The sequence below is a fragment of the Ovis aries genome, chromosome 8 (genome assembly GCF_016772045.2).
Source record: "Ovis aries strain OAR_USU_Benz2616 breed Rambouillet chromosome 8, ARS-UI_Ramb_v3.0, whole genome shotgun sequence".
In the NCBI taxonomy this organism is placed as follows: domain Eukaryota; kingdom Metazoa; phylum Chordata; class Mammalia; order Artiodactyla; family Bovidae; genus Ovis; species Ovis aries.
The window spans coordinates 52,701,979-52,717,694 of NC_056061.1; the positions used below are offsets into that span (position 1 = coordinate 52,701,979).

Sequence of the window (15,716 nt, forward strand, 5' to 3'; positions counted from 1 at the left end):
GGAATGGATTGGGAGTTTGGGACTAGTAAATGCAAACTAGTAGATATAGAATGGATAAAAAGAAAGATCCTACTGTATAAAACAGAGAACCACATTCAGTTTCCTGGGATAAACCATTATGGAAAAGAATACTAAAAAAACAGAAATATGTGTATAACTGAGTCACTCTGCTGTAGAGCAGAAATTAACACAACATATTTCAATAAGAAAATTAATTTTTTAAAAAGCTCTTCTAATTACCTAATTTGAATGTGCTATCTGTTGCCTTCTGGAACTGACTGACAAGGTATCAAACAAGTTGTTATTTTTTCCCTTTTTTGGAAGAGTTGGGATTTTAAAAAGTCTCTAAAACATTTCTGAGTTTTTGCAAACCATAAGTGACCAATTATGTTTTGATGTTATTCAGCACTCATTAAGCATCCATGCAATCATTTCCTCCATAAATCCAAAGCCCATCACAGATGTTCTTTACCACACCATGAAAATTTTATAATCCTTTATCTCCTTTTGAGGAAATTGAGTGCTGAATTCAGTGAATAATTAAACAATTTAGTCGAGTATTCAGTAACAATGATTTCTCTGCTCCTTGAAATGTTTCTTAAGCTAACTTTCATCCTATTTTTTGTTATTGTCCTTTTTCATTGTTTTCAGTCTGGTGAGTCACCTAAATTCTTTTGGGAATAAGGAGAAAATCCATCCTAATTAGTAACCTTTCAAAATAAACATCAAGCCAGGATCAGTATTAAGACTACAGGAAAAACCAAGCAACCCAGGTGCACAAGGTTTCACTTGAAAAGAAGCCTCAGAGGCAAGAGGCAAAGTGCTAGGAGGAAAACAGGTCCCACCCAACCAGCACCTGGGTCTGGACAGCAAATCCATCTCTCCACCCATTAGAAGCAACCCCACCCCCTCGATACTATTTCTGTTTCTTCAAGACCCTGTGGAGTTTAACAGACATTTAGAAACAGCCCAAACTTACTCTTGGTGTGGGGCTCCTGTCTTGGTCAGCAGAGTCAGCACAAAAAACATAAAAATCACGAAGACTGCAAGACCAACCCAAAATCCAATCACAATGGAATCTGTAAGACAGTGAACACTGGGATTAGTATTTCATAGCAACATAAAATTTAAACATTTAAGGAATCTGTGCTTTTTGATACATGAAATGAGAGAGGATGGTCACAGTCTTCTGAGACAACCTTGAACTATTGGACAGCAGGGAACAGTTAATACAAGGAATGAGGGAAGAGTCTATGTCTTCAGATTCCTGACTCAGGTAACACTCGGAGATGTCAGCCTTCCTGACTCTTGGTTCTATATCCCAATGGAAGAATTTAAGATGGAATCAGGCTGTCTAAGTCCTCAAGATTCCACTGAAGTGTCTTGAGTTAGAAGATCCAATTTTTAGCAGAAACGACAGGATGAAGCTTAAAATGATATCTAATTCAAATCAACCCAATTTTGTTTTTTCACTCATGTTCATGCTGGCATAACTCACATCTTCACTACATTCTGCAAAGAACATACAAATGGCCTCCTGAGTGCTCTTCTGCCTTCGGTCTTTGCCTCGGCCTCATCTCTAATGGAATCTGCTGTATCGTATCTCTGATAATATTGCTCTTTCATGAAAAATACTTTAACAAAAATAGAATTGACCTTTTCCACATGAGAACAGATTCCATATACAAAGCACTTTTACAATATCTGGCATCTGAGAAGAAGGTAGCTCAGTTTGCAGTTTAAGTAGGGCTTCCCTCATAGCTCAGTTGGTAAAGAATCTGCCTGCAATGCAGGAGACCCGGGTTTGATACCTGGGTCGGGAAGATCCCCTGGAGAAAGAAATGGCAACCCACTCCAGTATTCTTGCCTGGAGAATCCCATGGACAGAGGAGCCTGGCAGGCTATAGTCCATGGGGTCACAAGAGTCAGACATGACTTAGTGACTAAAACCAAAACCACCAAACCATTGTTTAAGTGGTCATTTTCTCCTAGTTGATCCTTACTTTAAAACTCATGCTTCCAAGCAGTCTAGGGGACACTGTATTCCTGTATTTGCCTGAACCCTTAGGCATGGTTTCTTAATACTCACACCTTTTCAGGGGCCCATACCTTCATCTGGCCAGAACAACTTTACCCAAACTGGAGATAATGAAAGTCTATCCCTCATTCAAAGTGCATTCCCTATACCAACTCCTTCAGAAAGCCTAATCTCCCCAACTGATGTGCCTGCTCCCTTCTGTGAACCCCATGACCTTTCTATTTGTGCTTCTCTACACAGGTCCCTCCTTGATCCTATCACGGGTAATAGTCACTAGTGTGTCTCTCGGATGGGGATGAGACTGAGCTGTCTACACAACCTGGCACATTCATCATAAGGTCTTAAGTTTGGGGGAAGCAACAGAGTTGAATTATTTTACATTTTCTGATCTATTCTAAGAAGTTTACTTACATGGCAATACAGTGAGGATGCAACTTTTAAAAAGGTGAATAGAACTTATACACTAAATGTGTTTAAATACAAAGCATTATTCTAATTGAATTATGTGTATATAGCACTTTCTAATATGAAGAAATCAGATGAACAAATTGCTTTGCATAATTCTTACTTTTATTCTAAATATACTATCACCTAGAGGTTACCTAGAGGGTAACAACCTTTATTTAACAACATTTTTAAAAATTATTTATTTTTAACTGAAGGATAATTGCCTTATAATATTGTGTTAGTTTCTGCAATACATCAACGTGAATCAGCCAACAGTACACATATTTCCCCTCCCTCTTGATCCTCCCTCCCACCACTTGACCCTTCCCACCCCTCTAAGTTGTTACAGAGCCCCAGTTTATTCAATGACATTTATTCAGTACTCTGGATGCAAAACCAATTTATCTTTCCCAGGGTTAAGAGTGCCTGAGAAACAGGAATTGTAGACTTTACCTTACAAACTAATGGAAATGAAGCCTAACAAAACATCAGGAAAAATACCAAAAAACACATGTGTACAAATGCAATTAACACGTAACAATAGCATCTCAGTTATGGGGGCACAGACTGCAAAGCATCATTTTGCAGATAAATGACAGCTCAGCCTCCTCTACTTCATCAAATGCCTGAATAGCAAAAGCCAATTCTAAAATGACCTGCCAGCATTATGTAAGTCCTCAGTAGAGAATTTAGTTATGTCGATTCATTTTCAAATCTGTTTACTAGGGAGGGGTTTGCATGAGGACAGCTCTCACACTGCCAGTGGTGGCTGGATCCCCATGTGTCCTCCAGCCCCCTAGACTAGAGTGGGCACAGGTAGAGGAGTGTGCCTTTAACCCAGCCCAGTTCCTTACCCCAGGCTTCTAGTGACCCAGGGAGCTGATCAAAAAGCAACAATAACGTGGGACCTGAGAGTGTCTCAGCCCTCAGCAAAGTCACGAGAGAGAAGAGAGTGGGAATGAGGAGAGCTTTGGTTAGGATTTTAGAATCCCCGTGGTCCAGTGGCATCTTCACACATTCTCTTGATAACATGGAATCCACCCTTCTCATGACAATATGCTTTAAGTAGCTTTGCTTACTCACATTCTCCCCCAGAGGAAATTCTGCTTCCTCAGATTATCTCCATTAATTCTCCTCTACCTCATCCTCTGACACGTGGCCCAAGCCCAGATAACTTTCTCACTCTGAGCACCTTTCAGAGAACATCAGAGAGCTCCATCTCATTCCAGGAACAACCAAACTCTCTTGAAGTTTTATTTCTATGTCAAGTTTCATGGACACAAGCATTTCAGTGAAAAGAGGAATACAGAGCCTCTGGTCTTCCCCAAAGTACGCTTTCTCAGGAGGAAGTCAGAACAGAGGTTTACACAGAGTGAGTGGGGGCTCCAAGAAACCTGGTTGGTTAAGGAAAAGCCTTCCACAGGGGTTTCTAATACAGCCAAACAGCTACTTCCATCCTGTCTAGAGACTGAGCTACTTAGAGACCATTATAGTAAGAGAGCACAGTAAGAGAAAACTGCCCAGGGGAATTCCAAATAGAATGCATCATAATAAAATGACTTTCCCTTTACCTGACCTCTAGCGAATGGAATGAAACAAGAGAGCGGACAGCTGCACAGTTTTCCCTGGTATGATCTGTTTTTCCATATATTAAAATTTCCAATCTAGGGGAGGATGAGAGTAACTATCCCATCCCATTCCCCACCCCCCCTGCACCAGTCAGAATGGCCATCATTAAAAGTTTACAAACAACAAATACTGGAAACAGTGTGGAAAAAAGGGAACCTTCCTACACTGCTGGTAAGAATGCATAGCCACTGTGAAGAACAGTATGGAGGTTCCTTAAAAAACTAAAAATAGAGCTACCATATGATCCAGCAATCCCACTCCTGGGCAAATATCCAGGGAAAACCATGGTTTGAAAGAATACATGCACCCCAGTGTTCAACTGCAGCACTGTTTACAACAGCCAAGACATGGAAGCAACCTCAATGTCCATCAACAGATGAACGGATAAAGATGTGATTCATATATACAACGGAATATTACTCAGCCATTACAAAGAATGCAATAACGTGATGATATACTAAGTGAAGTAAGTCAGAGAAAGACAAATATTATAATGGTTATATGTGAAATAAATAAAAAAATGATACAAATGAACTTATTTACAAAATAGAAACAGACTTATAGACTTAGAAAACAAACTGTTGGTTACCAAAGAGAAAGGTGGAGGGGAGGGATAAGTTGGGAGTTTGGGATTAACATACACTCACTACTGCATATAACATAGATAACCAACAAAGACCTACTGTATAGTACAGGGAACTCTGCTCAATATCTTGTAGTAATGTAAATGGAAAAAGAATTTGAAAAGCAATAGGTATATGTGTAACTGAATCACTTTGATGGTCATCTGAAACTAACACAAAATTGTGTTAGGTTGGCCAAGAAGTTTGTTTTTGGCCAAACTCTTTGCAACCCCATGGACTGTAGCCTGCCAGGCTTCTCTGTCCATAGGGATTCTCCAGGCCAGAGTACTAGAATGGGTTGCCATGCCCTCCTCCAGGGGATCTTCCCAATCCAGGGATTGAACCCAGGTCTCCTGCATTGCAGGTGGATTCTTTACCATCTGAGCCACTGGGAAGCCCAAGAATACTGGAGTGGGTAGCCTATCCCTTCTCCAGGGGAACTTCCCAATCAAGGAATTGAACTGGGTCGATTTGGTACCATCTGAGTTACCAGGGAAGCCCAAATCAACTATAGTCCAATACAAAAAAAAATTTTTTTAAAGAATATATTGTGACCTTTCCATCTCGTGGTTGTATGAAAAGCAAGGGTTAATGCTTAATTTGAAAGACAGGGCTCAGGACACCAGAGCAAGCACTGTCCTCATACCCATTCTGGTTCCTAAGGTGTTAGGATCCATTCTGTGGTATGGACTCCTCGCAAGGAGCCAACAGTGGGCTTCCAGCACTTGTGTCTGCTGTGCTCCCAATCACAGGTCTTACTGCAAACCACGGGGCATTTTCTATAATGTTCTTCCCCAGGTATCTTATAGCTCAATCTCTCACTTCCTTCAGGCATTTTTTCATATTTCTCCTTCTCAGGAAGGCCTTCCATGGCCATTCTATCTATACTTTCATCTCCACACTTCACACCTCCTTTCCCTACTTTATCACCATCTGGCATAGTTTGTCTATTTGTTTATTATCTGTCTCTCTGAGTAGAATGCAAGATCCATAAGAGACGGGTTTTTTTCTTTTCTATTCACTGCTGTATCTCCATTGCTTAAAATGGGGCTGCACACAAAGGAGACACAGATGTAAAGAACAGACTTTTGGACTCAGTGGGAGAAGGCGAGGGTGGGATGATTCGAGAGAATAGCACTGAAACATGTACATTACCATATGTAAATGGGTGACCAGTGCAAGTTGATGTAGAAAGAAGGGCACCCAAAACTGGCTCTCTGGGACAACCCCGCGGGATAGTGTGAGGAGGGTCATGGGAGAGGGGTTCAGGTTGGAGGGGACACATGTATACCTGTGGGCGATTCCTGTTGATGTATGGCAAAAGCCATCACAATATTAGAAAGCAATTATCCTTCAATTAAATTTATTAACAAAAACAGTGCTTCAAATAACAGGTGCTCAATAAATACATATAGAATGAATGGATGAATGAATGTCCATTTTTCTGGTACCAAATGTATGTCAGATACAGGTCCACTTCAGATAGTTATGAAGTTCATTACCAGATTCAAAACTGAAGGCAACAGGAGGATTTACAATGATCATCAGAGGTTGTTTCTCAGATGAAAGACCCTATAGAGACAGGATCTTAATTTCAGCAGGCAGGAGAACTTAGTCTAACTGGAGATGTCACTATTGTTGTTAAGAACAACCCATCATAGGTAAAGTAACAAGGTAACTGTTATGGTCACTCCTGTCTTCCTAAATGCTTCCCCTTGAAGTGACTGATTTTCATTTTCAACTTGCACCTAATTGGCTTTGAATTTTTCTCAGCAAAGCAAGGAGATGCACATGAACCCCAGGATTACAGCTTTTTAAAATGGAAGACACTAATCCTAAAGGTACACAATAAAATAACTGACTTATTTTCCTGTATGTCTTGGGGTTTGTTCTGGAAGGGAAAGGCCTCTAATCAGATCTCTTACATCAAAGTAGTAAAGACTTACCTAGGAATTTCTGTCTTTTGCCTAAAATGAATGCTAACACTAACAAAAAGCTCTCCTTCTTAATGGTATAGTAAGTAAAATGTGTAAGTAATGCCTACATTTCTGCCTACATTTTGCAGGAATCTTTTCCAGCTATAATCATCTCTAAATGTAATATGCCCCAAAGAGATTTTCAACTGTCTCTGGAAATGCTCCAACCAAAATTACAGCAGTATTGCCCTTTAAACTAAGAAAAAGAGGCAGGAGCAAAATGACACAAAAATAAAATCTGTGTCATGAAGTTATAAAGGCTTAGATTACAAGAAAACATATGGTGACTTGCCCAGTCATTTTGATTTTCATTAAAATCCTTAACAGCAAGTATCCTTACCCACAGACTGTCCCAGAAAAATAACAGATTAAAGAATTAAAGCAAATTGAGTGCGATTCACACCCTGACAGCAATAGCCCTCCATCAGATAATGGATGACAGTACATCCTAACAGATTCCACTTGCTTTTCTTTTACTTCCATACAGGAATACTGAGCAGACAACAACAAAGGAGTGTGTGGAAGCACTTGATTGTTACTATTCACTTCAGGGGAAAAGGATATGTGATTTAGTTAATGCTTTTTAAGGAACAAAAATAGAAAGCTCCTGATATAGGAAATTATTAACTCCAAACCCTTTACAGCCCCATCAATGGAGACCAGAAGGCAGGAACCAGCCAGCTATCACTGCCCCTGTCCCCCTAATGGTCCAGGAGTTGCTCAAGCACAGCCACCAGCAATCAGCAGCATCCAGACCCTTGGGACCTACAGGTGAAGCCAGGCTCTTGTGGTCCTTCCTGCAATCAGGGGTGAGGAAAAGGCTAAAACTTAATTAGCTGGAATTGGGGGTTGACCAGGATGGAGGCTTGGGAGGCTCCTGAGGTCCCCTCTTCCCACAGACACATCGAATATATGGCTACATATGGAGCAGTTCCCTCTGAAAGAGTTCCAGAAGCTGGCTGAATGGCTCCTACACATCTGACAAATGAGAAAGCACCCACCTTCAAATCAGTAAGAAAGGCTGAGTCATCTCCTGCCATTAACCCCACCCCCAGCAGAGCAACGTGCAATCAGAGGTAAGCCCCAGTTCTCATCCTCCCTGAGGCAGGGTCCGGACCACACATCTGCAGCCCCACTGGAGGCAGTTCAAGATGGCGGTGTAGGAAGGTCCCAAATTCACCTTCTCCTGCGGACACACAGCTACAACTACACAGGGATACTTTCCTCAGAAAAGACCTGAAAACTGAACAAGCAGAGCCTCTACAACAAAGGATAAAAAGACAGCACTGAGACAGTTAGCAGAGGCAGAAACACAGTCTCACCAAAAAACAGACAAAAACTCCATCCTAGGTGCAGCAATCCACAACTGGGAGAGATCTCAAAAATACAGAACTCTTCTCTAAAGTGAGAGGGGTCTGAGTTCCATCAGAATCATCCCAAATCATCCATCCTGCCTAGGAAATGGTTGACTTTAAAAAACCAATGAATATTACTTTCAGGAAAAACAGAGCTCTGCAGGGAATGGAGAATATGTTTAAAGGGCTCATGCACAGACTCCCTCACCCTGGGACTCAGTACAAAACACCAATTTGAAAATCACCTGGACTATTCAGAAAGGAGACCCACCAACTAATCTTAAAGCCTCTGCTGGAGAGGCACAAACTTGCTGGGACTCTTTCCAGTGATGGACACGTTGGCAGATGCCATTTTTACGATCTCATTCTACCTTGCTAATTCCAGGGTTGGTGTGTGCCATCTTGGAACTCTCCCTCTAACCTGCTAGTGTCAGTAGGGGTGCCCCCTGGGACCCCCACCCACTCCTGTGTCACAGCTGCAAGCCACAGCTGGTCTGGGCAAGCACTCTGCCCACTGCACTGCAGCTGGCAGGCATGTGCAGCCCATACAGGGCTTGAGTTTCCTTGTGTTCCTAGCTCTGGTGGCCAGGACTTCTCACAAAACATTTCCTACATGCCACTCCTTTAAGACTGGGAGAAGTGGCTGTTTTAGCTAGTGCACAGAAACCAACACAGAGAGTCAAGAAGAAGGAAGAAATAGAGAAATCTGTTCCAAACAAAAGAACAAGATAAATCTCTAGAAATAGATCTTAGTGAGAGTTCAAAATAAGGGTCATAAATATAGGAGTAAGCTCTTTGATATCACTCTTAGTAATGGTTTTTTGGATTTAACACCCAAAGCAAAGGCAACAAAAGCAAAATAAACAAGTAGGACTACATTAAACTAAATAGCTTCTGCATAGCAAAGTGAAAGTGCGGTTGCTCAGTCCTGTCGGACTCTTTGCAACCCTATGGACTGTAGCCTACCAGGCTCCTCCATCCATGGTATTTTCCGGGCAAGAGTACTGGAGTGGGTTGCCATTTCCTTCTCCAGGGGATCTTCCTGACCCAGGGATTGAACCCGGGTCTCCTGCATTGCAGGGAGATGCTTTACCATCAGAAACCATCAATAAAGGAAAAGGTCACCTATGGAATAGAAGACATATGCAAACCACATATCTGGTGAGAGTTTAATATCCAAAGTATACAAGGGACTCATATAACTCAATAGCAAAATAAACCCAATTAAAATATGGGCAAAGGGCCTGAACAGACATATTTCCACAGACAATATCCAAATGTTACAGGCACATGTAAAGGTACTCAACATCGCCAATCATTAGGGAAATACAGCTCAAAACCTCAACAAGGTATCATCTCACCCCTGTTAGAATGTCCTTTATCAAAAAAGACAAGAGAGAACAAATGTTGGTGAGGATGTGGAGAAAAGATAACCCTTGTACATTGTTGGTAGGAATGTAACTGGTATAACTTCTATGTATGAAGTCCCTTAAGAAAACAGAACAACCATTAAGATCCAGCTTTTCCACTTTTGGAAATATATCCAAAGGAAATGAAAGCATTATCTTGAAGAGGGTACCTACTCTCCTGTTCATTGCAGCATTATTCACAATAGTCAAGGTATGGAAACAATCTCACTGTCCATTCACTGATGAATGGATTAAGAAAATGTGATAGATGATAGATATTTGAATATTATTCAGCCTTTAAGAAGAAGGAAATATTCTCGTTTATTACAAGGGTGAAACTGGAAGGCACTATATGAAGTGAGATAAGCTAGTTAGAGAAAGACAATTAGGGCATGATATCACTTATATGTAGACCCTGAAAGAGAAGTTGAACTCAAAGAAACAGAGAATAGGAAAGTGGTTGCCAGAGGCTGAACTGTGGGGAAATCGGGAGAGGTTGGTAAAAAGAGTACAAACTTTCAGCTATAAGATGAATAAGGTCTGGGGACCTGATGTATAACATGGAAAGTATAGTTGATAATACTGTCTTGTACAGTTGGCAAGAGAGTAGAACCTAAATGTTCTTACCAATGAATAAACAATCAATGCATATACCTGAGGCGACAGAAATGTTAATTAAGTTGACAGAGAGAATCCTTTCACAATATGCACGATGTATCATTATTTTATTTATTGTATAAATATATGACAACTTTATTTGTCAATTATATCTCCATGAAACTGGAAGAAACCAGAAGGTCCACCTTGCAATGGAGCAGCAAGTAGAGGTGAGAGATCATGACGCCAAGACAGCTCAGAGAGGCAGAGGCCAGAGAATATGCAAGGAGTGAAAGCACTTCCTTGGCCACATTCATCTTCAGTTCTAATCACTCTTGTATTTCCTAAACATGTCCCATTCATCTGAGTTAGTAAAGGACCTGCCACTTTTATAGTACTGTGGACATTCATTCTGAAACAACCAAACATCTCTAGGATATTTACAGGGTAACCACAACAGGACCCGGAAATGGGCAGCAGTTTCTGCTCATGTCAACTCTGCTTAAGGAAACTGAGCTGCTTCATGCTTGCCAGTCAGCAGGCAGTTATGACTAGAGGTGAACCGTACCCTTTCATGGAATTATATTTTCTTGCTCTGTGCTAGATGATTAATTACTCCAATAACATGAAGCACAATTCATGCCTATAACAGAGTTGGTAACGATCACAAACTATTCTGGTTCTTTATCACGAAAAAACACAGACTGCTTTCCACAGTCCCAGAAACCCAGCAGGGCTGAAGGGATGCTGTGAACCAAGTGTTACAAAAGGAAGGTTCTTCAAATTATAGTCCTAGATTCTATTTGTGTATACATTTTTGATGGTCTAAATGTTCACAGTTTTGGACAGCTAGAATCATTAAATTTTTTAAGTCTCAATTTGAAAGGGACATTGACTTATCTTCCACTAAGGGAATCTTGCAAGTTCTTCATCATTCATGTTATACATCCCAGATCAATGAGCCTATATGTGGAAGGGATTTAGGGGGTTTAGGGGGTAGAGGATAAAGGTATGTATAAGCATGTCCAAGGAAAGTAAACACTGGTGGGTTCACAGATTAAGGCAAACACACAATATGCTTACAGTAGGAAATTGCACAAGACTTACATTTGTGAGCCTTCAGTCCTTCAAAGGAAACTGGTCCAATCTCATAATACTCATATTCCCATGTATAATCAGAATTAGACGCAGATTGCTGGGATGTCCTGTTAGCAATTAACCTCTGGGCAGACATTTCTACCTGCACAAATGGAGAAAGGCAAGTGTAGAGTTTGTTAACTCACGCACACTCTCCTTGACCATCTTCAGAAGGTCAGCAGGCAAAAGCCTAAGGGAGGTCCTATCCATCAGGTCAGAGACATTTCTCCCTGGCTGCCCATACTTCATCCCAAGTGGTCATTATTTCCTTTTCTCTCTCCACGAGACTGGCACATATTTGCAACCAGACACCATATCTTCTTTTGAGGTTGTTCCCCCAGAACTTAACCCAGTGCCTAGCACATAACCAAGTTCCAATAACTGATGAAAGAAAAAAGGAGGGAGAGTGTACCAAAAGCCTCTGAACTCACAACTTTAGCCTGACCACATATCACCACCTATAAAGAGCCTACAGAGGATAAATAAAATCAGTAGCAGGAGATAAGTAGCTCAATAGATTTCTATCAAGCACCTTCCATAGAAAAATAGACATGCCACCTACATCTAATGAAATGGAGTGGAGCAGAGAAGGGGACATCAAAAGTCACATCACTGGGGAAGATCCTCAATGGAAGCCCCAATCTTGGCCACCACTAACTCCTGAGATCTGTCCTATTTTCTGGATATGCCAATGCCTCATCTGTTACAATTTTAGATTAAAAAAATGCTGACTTCTTTGTGAAATGAGGTTGCACTATACAGCATGGGCATCTAAGATGACAAGTCCACAGAGCCAGTATCCAGCACTGTGCACCTGTGATATGTGAGGCACCATATATTGTGGGCTAGAAGGAGATGTCAGGTCAAGATCCCAGATACCTCCCCTAACAATGGGGGAAGAATGTGTTTGCGTGCTCAGGCACTCAGTTCTGTCTGACTCTTTGTGACCCCATGGACTGTAGCCCACCAGGTTCCTCTGTCCATGGGATTTCCCAGGCAAGAATACTGGAGTGGGTAGCTACTCCCTTCTCCAGGGGATCATCCTGACCCAGGGATCAAACCCGTGTCTCCTGCACTGCAGGCAGATTCTTTACTACCTGGGAAGCCATGATGGGGGAAGAACACTAAGCAACAACTAACAGTGACATAAGGAAGAATTTCAATGAAGTACCAGCCAAACCAAGATTCGCTGAACAGTATAACCACTGAGCACCATCGCCCCACCCCAAGAGCTTTCTGAAGCTCCCCTTCTTCCACCCACCATAGCTCAGGACCACCCACTGCTGCCCCCGGGGCACCACCTCCAGAGAAGCTGAGGCAAAATCTCTACTACCCTTCTGCCCCAAAGCACGAGTCTCACCTTTCTTTCTTTTTAAAAAAAATTAATTTATTTATTTTAATTGAAGGCTAATTACTTTACAATATTGTGGTGGTTTTTGCCATAAATTGACATGAATCAGCCATGGGTGTACATGTGTCTCCCATCTCAACTCCCCCTCTGCCTCTCTCCCCATCCCATCCCTTTGGGTGGTCCCAGTGCACTTTGAGTGCCCTGTTTCATGCATCAAACTTGGACTAGTGATCTATTTCACATATGGTAATATACATGTTTCAATGCTATTCTCTCAAATCATCCCATCCACACCTTCTCCCACAGAGTCCAAAAGTCTGTTCTTTATATCTGTGTCTCTTTTGCTGTCTCACATAAAGGGTAATTGTTACCATCTTTCTAAATTCCATATATATGCATGAATATACTGTATTGGTGTTTTTCTTTTTGACTTACTTTGCTCTGTAAATAGGCTGCAGTTTCATCCACCTCATTAGAATGTATTCTTTTTAATGGCTGAGTAATATTCCATTGTGTATGTGTACCACAACTTTCTTATCCATTTGTCTGCCAATGGACATCTAGGTTGCTTCCATGTCCTGGCTACTATAAACAGTGCTGCGATGAACACTGGGGTATGTGTGTCTCTTTCAATTCTGGTTTCCTCAGTGTATATGCCCAGCAGTGGGATTGCTGGGTCATATGGCAGTTCTATTTTCAGTTTTTTAAGGAATCTTCACACTGTTCTCCATAGTGGCTGTACTAGTTTGCATTCCCATCAACGATACAAGAGGTTTCCCTTTTCTCCACACCCTCTCCAGTACTTATTGTTTGTAGACTTTTGAATAGCAGCCATTCTGACCAATGTGAGACAATACCTCATTGTGGTTTTGATTTGCATTTCTCTGCTAACGAGTGATGTTGAGCATTTTTTCATGTGTTTGTTAGCCATCTGTATGTCTTCTTTGGAGAAATGTCTATTTAGTTCTTTGGCCCAGTTTTTGATTGAGTTTATTTTTCTGCTTTTGAGCTGCATGAGCTGTTTGTATGTTTTTGAGATTAATTGTTTGTCAGTTGCTTCATTTGCTATTATTTTCTCCCACTCTGAAGGCTGTCTTTTCACCTTGCTTATAGTTTCCTTTGTTGTGTAAAAGCTTTTAAGTTTAATTAGGTCCCATTTGTTTATTTTTGCTTTTATTTTCATTATTCTAGGAGGTGGGTCATAGAGGATCCTGCTGTGATTTATGTCAGAGAGTGTTTTGTCTATATTTTCCTCTGGGAGTTTTATAATTTCTGGTCTTACATTTAGATCTTTAATCCATTTTGAGTTTATTTTTGTGTACGGTGTTAGAAAGTGTTCTAGTTTCATTCTTTTACAAGTGGTTGACCAGTTTTCCCAGCACCAGTTGTTAAAGAGATTGTCCTTTCTCCACTGTACATTTTTGCCTCCTTTGTTAAAAATAAGGGGTCCATAGGTGTGTGGATTTATCTCTCGGCTTTCTATTTTGTTCCATTGATATATTTTTGTCTTTGTGCCAGTACCATACTGTCTTGATGACTGTAGCTTTGTAGTATAGTCTAAAGTCATCACCTTTCCCTATTTCTTTCTTCCCCATTCCCAATCCTGGACACCACAGAAACAGACTCCAAGCTCTCACATCCTGTTATTCAAAACAGGGTGTGCTCTGACCCAGAGATGTGTGACAGTATCAGAATTAGAGGGTGACTATGAGTGCCCAGCCAGACAAATCACTACTCCAAAGGTAGAAGTTCAGTTCAGTTCAGTTCAGTCACTCAGTCGTGTCTGACTCTTTCTGACCCCCCTGAACTGCAGCACACCAGGTCTCCCTGTCCATCACCAACTCCCAGAGTTTACCCAAACCCATATCCATTGAGTCGGTGATGCCATCCAACCATCTCATCCTCTTTTGTTCCCTTCTCCTCCTGTCCTCAATCTTTCCCAGAAACAGGGTCTTTTCAACTGAGTCAGCTCTTCACATCAGTGGCCAAAGTACTGGAGTTTCAGCCTCAGTATCAGTCCTTCCAAAGAAATCCCAGGACTGATCTCCTTTAGGATGGACTGGTTGGATCTCCTTGCAGTCCAAGGGACTCTCAAGAGTCTTCTCCAACATCACAGTTCATAAGCAACAATTCTTCTGTGCTCAGCTTTCCTTGTAGTCCAACTCTCACATCCATACATGACCACTGGAAAACCCATAGCTTTGTCTAGAGGGACCTTTGTTGACAAATGAATGTCTCTGCTTTTTAATAAGCTGTCTAGGTTGGTCATAACTTTCCTTCCAAGGGGTAAGTGTCTTTTAATTTCATGGCTGCAATCACCATCTGCAGTGACTTTGGAGCCCCCCAAAATAAAGTCAGCTACTATTTCCAGTGTTTCCCCATCTGTTTGCCATGAAGTGATGGGACCAGATGCCATGATCTTCATTTTCTGAATGTTAAGCTTTAAGCCAACTTTCTCACTCTCCTCTTTCACTTTCATCAAGAGGCTCTTTAGTTCTTCTTCACTTTCTGCCATAAGGGTGGTGTCATCTGCATATCTGAGGTTACTGATATTTCTCCCAGCAATCTTGATTCCAGCTTGTGCTTCTTCCAGCCCAGCATTTCTCATGATGTACTCTGCATATAAGTTAAATAAGCAGGGTGACAATATACAGCTTTGACATACTCCTTTTCGTATTTGGAACCAGTCTGTTGTTTCATGTCCAGTTCTAACTGTTGCTTCCTGACCTGCATACAGATTTCTCAAGAGGCAGGTCAGGTGGTCTGTATTCCCATCTCTTTCAGAATTTTCCACAGTTTATTGTGATTCACACACTCAAAAGCTTTGGTATAGTCAATAAAGAAGAAATAGATGTTTTGGGGGGAACTCTCTTGCTTTTTTGATGATCCAGCAGATGTTGGCAATTTGATCTCTGGTTCCTCTGCCTTTTCTAAAACCAGCTTGGACATCTGGAAGTTCATGGTTCACGTATTGTTGAAGCCTGGCTTCGAGAATTTTAAGCATCACTTTACTAGCATGTGAGATGAGTGCAATTGTGCAGTGGTTTGAGCATTCTTTGGCATTGCCTTTCTTTGGGACTGGAATGAAAACTGACCTTTTCCAGTCCTGTGGCCACTGTTAAGTTTTCCAAATTTGTTGGCATATTAAGTGCAG

At 41.3% G+C, this 15,716-nt stretch overlaps 1 protein-coding gene across 4 annotated transcripts in view; it reads right to left on the reverse strand.

Moving 5' to 3' along the window:
* MRAP2 (melanocortin 2 receptor accessory protein 2) overlaps window positions 1–15,716 on the reverse strand; it is an 82,592-nt gene that overhangs the window by 15,525 nt on the left and 51,351 nt on the right. For 2 of the 4 annotated variants that reach the window (XM_042253437.1, XM_027972719.2), the window contains exons 2-3: window positions 11,182–11,314; window positions 980–1,079 (exon numbers count right to left, since the gene is read on the reverse strand). In XM_042253437.1, coding sequence (XP_042109371.1) covers window positions 980–1,079; window positions 11,182–11,308 — 227 coding nt within the window. In that variant the 5' untranslated portion in view covers window positions 11,309–11,314. The remainder of the gene's footprint in view (window positions 1–979; window positions 1,080–11,181; window positions 11,315–15,716) is intronic. The other 2 variants (XM_060419238.1, XM_060419239.1) reach the window with 2 other exon arrangements.